The 10436-nt window shown below is 47.2% G+C and overlaps 2 protein-coding genes across 2 annotated transcripts; one reads left to right on the top strand and one right to left on the bottom strand.

Annotated features, from left to right (window-relative positions):
• Window positions 1-3: 3 nt before the first annotated feature.
• ENTR1 (endosome associated trafficking regulator 1) lies at window positions 4-4191 on the bottom strand. Its single transcript, XM_054220149.1, has 7 exons — window positions 4021-4191; window positions 3654-3941; window positions 3000-3073; window positions 2119-2230; window positions 1454-1516; window positions 608-747; window positions 4-175 (listed from the first exon to the last, which is right to left on the bottom strand). The coding sequence occupies exons 1-7, from the start codon at window positions 4132-4134 to the stop codon at window positions 82-84; spliced, it is 885 nt and encodes a 294-aa protein (XP_054076124.1). The 5' UTR covers window positions 4135-4191; the 3' UTR covers window positions 4-81.
• A 163-nt stretch (window positions 4192-4354) lies between these two features.
• Window positions 4355-10398, top strand: PMPCA (peptidase, mitochondrial processing subunit alpha). The gene is made up of 13 exons (XM_054221147.1): window positions 4355-4465; window positions 4573-4775; window positions 4962-5041; window positions 5379-5461; window positions 5758-5852; window positions 6012-6112; window positions 6504-6767; window positions 7001-7093; window positions 7325-7443; window positions 7934-8024; window positions 8147-8209; window positions 8446-8590; window positions 8863-10398. Exons 1-13 carry the CDS (start codon window positions 4413-4415, stop codon window positions 9030-9032), a joined length of 1560 nt encoding a protein of 519 aa, XP_054077122.1. The 5' UTR covers window positions 4355-4412; the 3' UTR covers window positions 9033-10398.
• The last annotated feature ends 38 nt before the right edge of the window (window positions 10399-10436 follow it).

Genomic DNA, 10436 nt, shown 5'->3' with positions numbered 1-10436 from the left:
GGCTGAATATCAGAAATTAGTTTTTAAGTAATGATTTCGGAGTGAAAGCGAAGTTCTGGGTTTGAGTCCGTTTGGTTTGAGTCACTGTCCGTCCTCTGGCACCTCAGCGATCCGGTCTATGGACCTCAGGAGGTCGGCGATCAGCTGCAGGGATTCAGCTCCAGACACCAGCTGCCTGCAACGGGGAGAAGGGCAGTGTCAGGGGTAGGAGGGAAGGACAAGGCAGACAGGCAGCGTCTTGGTGCTGTTATTTTTTAAAAAAAATTTTTAAACAGTGGTTTTTCAAGAAGCCATTTATCTAGACTGAAGACTTCACTGCTTGGAGTGAAGCGGAAAAGTCATAGAGAAATAAAGTCTGAGAGGCTTAGAGAGTCTAATGGTTTCACATTAAGTTAAAAAATAAGACACATTCTAGTTATTTTTATTCCCTAAACTTGGAGGAAAAATACCCAGCAGGTAAGTAAGAACATGGATGTGCTGATCTGGCATACAGAATACAAGAACTCGAGTTTCAATCCTAAAAAACCCACTGGGGACATTTAGTTGTGACCTCGGTATTTAGACAAACGTGGGACAGCATCAGGAGAGTCATCTTAAAACAACTCACTTTATGGACGACCGGGAGTTCGTTATGATGGTGAGGAGGTTCTGCAAGGCGAGGTCTGCGTTCTGCTTCACTGCGGCCAGGCTCGCCGACTGCCCCGACCTCAGGGCTTCATTCTCCATCTTGTAATTTTTCAGCTGAACCTAGGAAGGAAACGGCCAAAAACTTGATATGAAAATAACTACAGAACTCCAGCAGATCCTTCACAATTTTGAGCAGGGTACAGCAACCAACGAGCAGATCCCATAACCAGACTGCCTAGAGAGAATGTCTTCCCAGCTCTGGGGAGCAGACTTTCTGCTCTCAGACACGAAACTACAGCTAAAAAGCCTTTACTAAAGCAGAAAACATCTGCGCATTTTCATGCCAGCCTGCTCTGCTTGTTTCACAGAACCATCCAGCGCTGGAGTGGCATATTCTGACTGTGACGGCAGGGAGGAGGCTGTTCTCTGCCCCCGATGCTATCACCTAACACTCCGCAGGCGTGGCTGAACTCTCTCTATTAAGTACTTCTCAAGCTTCTCTCCCTTCTGTCAGGCGTGTTCCTGCAGCTGAACCCCCCCTTTGCCCTGTTGTGTTACAGCGTTCACAGGTCCCAAATATCGAATGGCATTTGAACATCACATGAAACTTCAGCAAACTGTCAGTGAAGTACCACACGTGGCAGAGATGAAGTTAACAGTCTGCGCAGAGCTGAAATGTTCTAGTCTAGAACATCTTCTATAACATTTGCTAGGAAAAGTGAGGCGTCATTAAAATTTTTCAGTATCTTTTTTATAGGCTCAATTTCAAGGTGTACGCTTTTGGTCCCAGTACATTCGGCAAGGCCTTAAATATACTGCTTCGTACCTGAAGTAGTGCATTCTCCTGTTTCAGTTTTGTGGCATTGTTTTCTGCTTTAACAGCCCGTTTCTGAAATAGAATAAAGGTTATTGATACCATAGCAGCGCTTAGGACATACCAGGCAGTTTGAGCTACGCAGGAGTGCATGATTCCAGCATGATATGGTTTGTGTTACAGCCCCTTGTGTTCTGAATGCTTTACGAGATGGGAATGGTGCCCCCAACCATGTCTGATCAGCTGTCTCCTCTCCTCCCCTCCCCATTTTTCCTTTCTGATATCTTCAGGTGCTGTCCATCACCTCTAGCCATTAAATTTTTTTCACAGACAAGAGGAAAAGGTACTCAGTATAAATAAGCAAGCCGGAAAAACAGCTCTTAGTTCATATAGGAGGTGCTTACAGAAGACTGCAAAAAAGCAATTGAAGGTGTTGATGAATCTGAAAATAGTATTTCTGCAAAGACCTCCCTTACTGTAGGTAAGAAAAGGAGTTCTGGACTGGGATGCAGTCTTGTTATAAGGGAAAAGTTCAAACCCATGTCAGAGCTGTTTAGTGCTCACATAGGTGACGGAATCACTTCAGCTTCCCTCACTCCTGGGGGAGGAAGGAAAAGAAACAGAGCTACACAGTTTCCACACAAGCTTCTGCTACTACGGCAAACGCCAACACTTACAGTCATCAGCTGGAGATTTTGTTCCACGTGCTGCACCATTGCTTCCAAATCCTGCGCTTCTTTTTCTTCTTTAATTTTATTTTCCTCAAGCTTTCTTTCAAGCTTCCTCATCCTTAAGAAACAAGAGACAATGCTCAGTAAGACTTGTAGCATTAAATACCTTAGTAAGAAAATTCTAGAGAAGGATCAAGAAACTCATTCATGTTATAAGAAAAATGAAGTCTTCCCACAGTAGTACAGTTCTAGGTTGTGGCTCAGGGGACTTCTTTGTTCAACATCCATTAGCGTTAAAGGGAACTATACAGCTGACTGCAGAAACGCCGTACAGAAAACACGAAAACACGGCTGTTCACAATCAGCCTAGATAAGGATAATTGTGAAACAAACGGTTACCCCATCACCATGGAAGTACCAGCTGCCTCACTGCAAGGAGCAGCACAGTGCAGAGGAACTTCAGAAATTGCCACCCTGGATCAGTCACCGGGTTGTTTAGCCTCAGGAAATTCAACTCCCCCAATATCAAGGTGCTCACCAGCAAAATAAAAATGCTTTTCTTGCTTCCAGGAAAAGAGACTAAGATTCATTATTTTGTTAGTCTGAATCGTTATGAAATGCATCCTGTCAAGCCCTACCCTCATTTCCTAACCAGCTAAACTGCATGAAGCGTAAGCACATAGGCACACTCATCAGATGTCAGCTTCCACTTACTTTCCAAGCCTTTTTCAATAAGAAAACCAGGTTTCTTAAAGCTTCTTAACAAATAGCATAGATTTCGACTACATTTTTATTCTTAAAAGACTTCAACTGTTTCCAGTGAGCATCTCTTCTAAGATAACTCCTTGCTTATGTGGTTACTTTTCCCCGTACTGTTGCTTACGCACTTGTCTGCTTGAGTTTCAGAGAAAATCTGAAGCTTATTGATCTTGCTTCTCAAACTGGCATTCTCTTCTTTTAGCTAAAAAATAAAAATTCTCATTAGAAGAAATGAGGGTGTCGTTTCACAATGCTACTAACACTCCAAGACCAGTACCAGAAGAAATATTCAGCTTTAACTTCAGTGCTGGAAAGTCTTGCACTTTCTGTTACATTCAAGCTTACTTTCACACCTAGTTTTCCCCTCTCAAAACCATTTTACTTTACTAACCCTGCGGGGCACAGAAATGTGGCACCAAGCAACCAGTGTCAATATGACTAATCAAATGCTGTTAATTCTAAATTAATATGACCTCAAGAGGCAAGAGCATGAGGAAGGCACCTGGGTCACGCCAAAAGCAGTAGGACAGACAAGGTATGGGATCTGACTCATGCTACAGAGTTTTTCAGAGCTAATTCCTTTCCGTAAGCGTCTCCAACAAGCTACGACGTATTGCGCAGCCCTTGCTGACAGCACGCTTTAATAACGCTGGAGGCTGACACCAAGTTTCTGTAACAACCCGACACAGGAGCTCAGAACTCGCTTGACAGAAGACCGAGCCCACAGGCGACGTTTGTGTCCGCCCTGAGAAAGGTGCCAGGCGAGCAGTCGAGATCCTTACCTCCTCGTAACTGGGCTGCCGCAGGGAGTAGAAGCCCGGTCCCGGGGGGGCTCCGAGGGAGGCCACGCTCGGGTCCTCGCTGCCCGCCAGCCCCGTGCCCTCGCAGAAGAAGGAGTCGGTGGAGGGCGAGGCAGGGCCCAGAGGGGCGAGGTGGGCCTGCTCCACGGCCAAGGGCCGGTAGCTCCCGCTCCATTCCTCCTCCTCCTCCTCCTCCTCCTCCTCCTCCTCTCCAAGCGGCGCCGGATCTGGGAACAAGAGAGGGCCGAGGCTTGGGCCGGGCCGCGCCGCCTGCAGAGAGCAGAGCAGAAAGGCTGAGGTGAGCGCGGGACGGGCGCCTCATCGCGGCGGGGCCCTGCCCGGGGCCTACCTGTCGAGCGTCGCCCGCCTCCTCGCCGCTCCGGGCCTTGCTGCGGACGAACTCGTGGAAGGAGAAAGGGTTGGGCTCAGCCGATCCCGCCGCCGGCAGCCCCCCCGCCGCCATAGCCACCCCCGGTGGCGGAGCGGGCCGAGGCGGGGCGGCCACCGAGCGCGGGGCGGGGTCCACTCTGAGGCGAGGCCCCGCCCCTCCCTCAGAACGAACCAATCAGCGAGTGGCCACCACACCCTCACCCAATCGCGGCTTCCTCCGAGTCCCACCTCCCCGGGGAGTGGGTGGGCGGGAAAAGGGGCGGGGCTGAGCACATCCCCGGGGTCAGCGCGCCTGCGCAGTGCCGCCTCCCCCCGCAGCCGGCGGCAGCGAGGCTGCCGGGTGACGGCAAGATGGCGGCCGCCATGGCGTGGCTGCGGCGGGGCGCTTGGGGCCCGGTCCGGCGGTGAGGAGAGGGCCGCGGGGAAACCGGGGGCATGCAGCGCCCGGTATCGGCCGCAGGGAGGTGCCGCCGGGCCCGGCCTCCCTCACGGAACTTCCTCTATCCCGCAGGTGCGGGCTGGCGGCCGGCCGGAGCTACAGCGGCGGCGGCGCCTACCCCAGCGTGTCGCTGACCTGCCCGCTGCCCGGCGTGCCCAAGGCGGTCTTCGCGGCGGCCGAGGGCCGGGAGCGGTTCGAGACGCGGGTGACGGTGCTGGAGAACGGGCTGCGAGTCGCCTCCCAGAAGAAGTTTGGGCAGTTCTGCACCGTGGGCCGTGAGTACCGGCACCGGGGGGACACCGGGCCCGGGCACTGGGCTGAGCTGGGGACAGCCGCACTGGGCCTGCCCGCAGGCCTGGCCGTGGCCGCGGCAGTGACACTTCATCTCCCCCGGGAGCCTGGGCTGTGCGTAAGGACGGGTGTGGGGGTAAAAGTCACGCTTTTTCTCTTCTTAACTGTAGTTCTTATAAATTCGGGATCAAGACACGAAGCGAAATACCTCAGTGGGATCTCTCACTTCTTGGAAAAGCTGGCTTTCTCCGTGAGTACCATTCTTGTCCTGACGGTGTCCCAGAATTTGTGAAAAACACCTTAAATTTGCACAGCACTGAGCGACCAGGGGAAGCGAGAGAGAGTGGCCCGCTCCTCACAGCGGCACCGTGGGTTTGATCTGTTTAAGTAGATGGTGATGGTATTCCTGGTTGTTATGACCATAATTATATTTTGAAAGTCTGTTGTGCTTTTACTTGCAAGATCAGTGAGTATTTAGCCAGCTTTTGACTTAAAGAATGTAGAAGATGATGCTTGTTCTGGGTCACACTGAAGGATTATAACGTTATCATTTTACCAGTTCGTGACATTGGTGTCTTCATTCTTAGTCCACAGCTCAGTTTGGCAGCAAAGATGAAATTCTCCTCACCTTAGAAAAGCACGGAGGCATTTGTGACTGCCAGGCATCCAGGTATGATGCTCTTTCTCTGTTACCTGAGTGGCTGTAACACTGACAGTGGTTTGAGTTGCTTTTTCTGGTGTGTGACAGTAAAAGCCACTTTTTGCTTCTAAGCACCAGAAATCCATTTCTGCCGACTGCTAAGAAGATACAAAAGTGAACCTGAAAGGCTTATAAAAGTCAGTTCTGTTTCCTTTTGAAAGCATTTAATAATGGTTGAGCACTTTTATTTGTGATTTCCTGATGCACACTTATTGAATGATCATAGATGTGACTTCTCAGTGCCGAACCGTCTGCTTGTGTTGCAGGGACACCATAATGTACGCTGTTTCTGCTGATGCCAAAGGCCTGGACACAGTGGTCAACTTGCTGGCTGATGTAGCGCTACAGCCCAGGTTATCAGGTCTGGGAACATAAGTCTCTGTCTCAAAAAAAGACCCACAATCCATGACTTGCTATTAGATTTCAGAATTCTTTGTTAGATCGTGCTCGTCAAGAAGTTATGTAGCAGTTGGGTATTTTGCATGGTGGTTGTTATCTCTTGCTTTCTCTCTTGTTACAGATGAAGAAATTGAGATGACTCGAACAGCTATACGCTTTGAGCTTGAAGACTTGAATATGAGACCTGATCCAGAGCCTCTCCTCACAGAAATGATCCATGCGGTAAAACACTGAAAAATCTACCTTGCGTGCAGTCCCCTGTATGTGACATGCTGCATTCTCTCCCTCAACTAAGGGTTTATTTTAGACTATTCTGAAAACAGATTTTTCTGTTATTCAATTAGATTTCAATGGCGAGAGGGAGAATTTTGCTGTCCCTCCACTTTGAAATCCTACATTCTACACACGTGAAAGATTTTAACCTAAGTTAAAACTATCTATAACTTATCTTTGTTGACCTGGATGACAGCATGTTGTTGAGTAACACTGACATTAGTGAAATAATGCTCAGCCTTTCCTCTGTTGCATATCTCAAACAGGTAGGCATAATTCTAAAAAAGGAGAAGGTTTAGATGAAGTAACATGTTACTTTAATGTATCTGTTTCCTTTTAGGCAGCCTACAGAGACAATACAGTTGGACTGAACAGGTTCTGCCCAGTGGAAAATACTGACAAAATTGATCGAGAAGTCCTGCATTCGTACCTGCGCAACTACTATACGCCAGACAGGATGGTGCTTGCCGGGGTGGGAATCGAGCACGAGCAGTTAGTGGAGTGTGCGAGGAAACACCTGCTTGGAGTGGAGCCGGTGTGGGGCAGCGGGCAGACCAAGGACGTGGACAGATCTGTGGCTCAGTACACAGGAGGCATTGTGAAGGTAAAAGGAAGGGGGAGGTGGCATCGTGCCTGTCGGTTGGAGGTGCAGATTTGTACTTCAGCTGATTTCTCCATAGGCTTTGCTTTTCTAACATTACATACTGTTCATGAATGAGAGACAAAACTGGCCATGACAGCCATTATCTGCATGACAGGTTAATTACTGGGAATGCATGAAGCTGGATACAAGAGAGGTGAAAATCTGCTCTAATAATTTATCTGCCCTTCCCACAGGTTGAAAAAGATATGTCAGATGTGAGTTTGGGCCCTACTCCCATCCCAGAGCTTACACACATCATGATTGGGTTAGAAAGCTGCTCATTTTTAGTAAGTATCAACCTCAAATCATTTGTTTTGCGTGCCCTGTTCTTGAAGAAACATTGGCCCTCTTGCTGCACATACAGACAAGCAGCTTTTTCACTGACAGTTTGATAAAGGCACTGACCTTTATGCTCTTCTTGTGCCATGTTTCTTTCTGGCTCTTTTTCTCCCTCTTTACTCATCACGGACCCTTGAGAGCTCTGCTGTTAACTGAGTGAATTTCTTGCTGCAATTCAGGAGGAAGATTTCATTCCCTTTGCGGTGTTAAACATGATGATGGGAGGCGGTGGCTCTTTTTCAGCTGGAGGGCCTGGCAAGGGCATGTTCACCCGACTGTATCTCAATGTGCTCAACAGGTGTGTTTGCCTTTCTGTTTAAGGGATGGCAGGGCAGTCTTCTCTAGCAGGTTCTCATGGATGGCTTCATGTTCTGAAAGCCAACACCCCCAGGTTTTACATTGGCTTATTCTGCTTGAAACACGCGTGATTGATTTGTCAGTGGGCATTTTGAGAGGGTGAAAGTAAAGGTCAGAAGTGACCAGGAACCCCGTCTTCCTCCACCAGACCACTCCATCCTTTAATCAGGGGACGGTAACAGAAGAATTGGCAGTAGGCACGAGTAATGCTGCTCTGTGTTGTTCTGGGTTTGGTCTCGGGGAAGCAAGTGGAGAGAAGGAAGTAGATGGCACATGCAGAAGTTACGTCAGAGGCAGGAACTGACAGTTCTCATTGGCACTGCTGAGAATCCTGAAAGTGCACCAGGAGGGAACTTGCTGTCCATATTTGTTTCATTTTTACATTTAAATTCTGTTTTTTAAATTTTTAAATACTGTTTGTATACCCACAGGCACCACTGGATGTATAATGCAACCTCTTACCACCACAGTTATGAGGATACAGGTCTCCTGTGTATACATGCCAGTGCAGATCCAAAACAGGTATATAGTCTGGTATTCAAAGACAGCTGTCCTTAAAAAGCAATCACATCTCATTACCAGACAGTAATGTTAATAAAATAAGCATTGTTCTAATCTTCTTTCAATTATCTGTTTTTTCCTAGGTTCGAGAGATGGTGGAAATCATCACAAGGGAATTCATTCTAATGGCAGGAGCAGTAGGAGAGGTCAGCACCCTAACGTACAGACTATGCAGATGGCCTTTGAGCTGAAATACTGCATTGCACTGACCGTGCTAGAATGAATTTCTGTAGACAAGTATTTCTGTAAAAAAAATACAGTAATTTTAGCACCATGTTCACAAAGAGGGAGGTGTTCCCAGAACTCTTACATGGTATCTTGTATTAGAGAGCAGTGGCCAGACTTTTTTAAACATCTCCTTGTATTTGCTGCTCATATACAGGTAGAACTTGAGCGAGCGAAGACGCAGCTGAAGTCCATGCTCATGATGAACCTTGAGTCTCGGCCAGTTATCTTTGAAGATGTGGGAAGGCAAGTGTTGGCCACAAACACAAGGAAGCTACCTCATGAGCTCTGTGCCCTGATCAGTGAGTACACAATGCTTTTCCTTGCCTTGACTGAATTGTAGGTACAATTGGGTGGGGGGAGCAACTTACAACATATTCTTATAGTACAGATAAATTGCCTTAGCATGGGGGCATAAATACTACAGATCTGTATTTCAAACCGATCTTCTCAATTGCTTGCAAGCTACCACAATGCTTATTTTTGTCACAAGGAAGGAAAAAACAGAAGCATGGTAGAGAAAGTCTAGAGTTAGTGATGATTGTCACAATTCTGGCTTTTTTTTTTCCTGCAGGCCAAGTGAAATCTGCTGATATCAAGAGAGTGGTCACTAAGATGCTTCATAAAAAACCAGCTGTGGCTGCCCTGGGTGACTTAACAGATTTGCCCACTTACGAACACATCCAGACAGCGCTTTCCAGCAAGGATGGGCGACTCCCTCGGATGTACCGTCTCTTTCGATAAAGCAGTGCATCCCGCACCTCTGACAGACTTGCTTCTTTTTTAATATGATTTTGAGATTATAATATTGCTGCAAGCCCTCTCCCCCAATCTTTCCAGGCATACTGTGCAAACATGGAGCTATGCTACAGCCGAACAAAGCTGCTTCACAACACTGGACTGTGAAGAGCTCGTTATGTTGGGCTTAAATGCCCACCCTGACGCCGGATGACTGCTTTGACCCTCTGAGTAGGTTACAAGAGAAGATGGGTGTATACAGCCTTCTGTTGGCATCAGGGAGAACATAGCAAGCCAAAATATTCATCACTACAACTGAAAGCATGTATCTGAGAAGTAAGTCACTGCTGTGTTACCACTTAGTCACATCGCCAGCAGAGGTGGGGCTGTCACGCTGAAGGCCCTGTGTGTGCCCTTCTGGTGGGATGTGGTGGCTGTTAAAGAGCTGGGCTTATGTATCTGAATTCAAAGAATATTTATAGCTGTTACCAAGGTGAACAAAGACTTAGTCAAACTGAATGAGGAAAATAACCAGTTATTATCCATGTGAAGTTAGGCAACAAGTTTCCTGCAGTCCAGGTTTTGTTACAAGCATCATGGATCCATTTCACCAGTGTAGTTTACCATCTCTAGTACTACTAGAAGTCACATCTGGAAGTAACTTCATCATTTTGCTAGAGCTCAGAGGAAAGTAGACCTATGGCATAAATAAGTTTCTGTGGAGTTCATCTACAGAGATACTGTGCATAATGCTACATGCACACTTATTGTAGAATTAAAGCAATCCCATTCTTTAGTTTTTTCACTTGGAAGTGAACTATGCTAAAGAACAAAAGTTCTTTTACTCCAGAGTTGGTACCCAAATAGGAAGTTATTAAAGGAGTTGCTGCTGCACCCTCCTTCCTTCAAATTGTCACACAGATGAACTTAAGGCTTTGCAAAAAGACACAATGGTCAGTCTCAGAACAGAGATGGAGCTCAGCTAGGAGTCCAGATCAACAAAATGACTTTCAGAAAGCTCACGATCTTTAAAGTGACACGAAGCTAAGTAAGTGCCACGCATTTGATATACTGAAGAAGACCCAATAGAGAGGAAATTAAACATCCGATTTACCTAATCCCCTAACATACGGGCTTAAAAATGTGGACAGCTGCATTGCAGCACTTCACTGGCTCGATGTGCATTGTAAGGAGCAATCAAACTGGGAGCACAACACTGTGAGGCAGCTATTACCTGCTTTACCCCCACTCCTTTCTCGTGCAACTAGAAGAAAACATGTTGCATTGCTTCTTGGGGAACCCACAGTATGAAAGTCCTATTCAGTTGTTGTGTATGTTTGTAAGAAAATAAAGAGATCTCTAAATGACTGGAGCAAGTAGTAAGAGTTCTGAAATTCATCGGCTAATGGG

Source organism: Rissa tridactyla, chromosome 14 (assembly GCF_028500815.1).
Source record: "Rissa tridactyla isolate bRisTri1 chromosome 14, bRisTri1.patW.cur.20221130, whole genome shotgun sequence".
NCBI lineage: Eukaryota > Metazoa > Chordata > Aves > Charadriiformes > Laridae > Rissa > Rissa tridactyla.
This window is presented reverse-complemented; position numbering and strand designations above follow the sequence as displayed.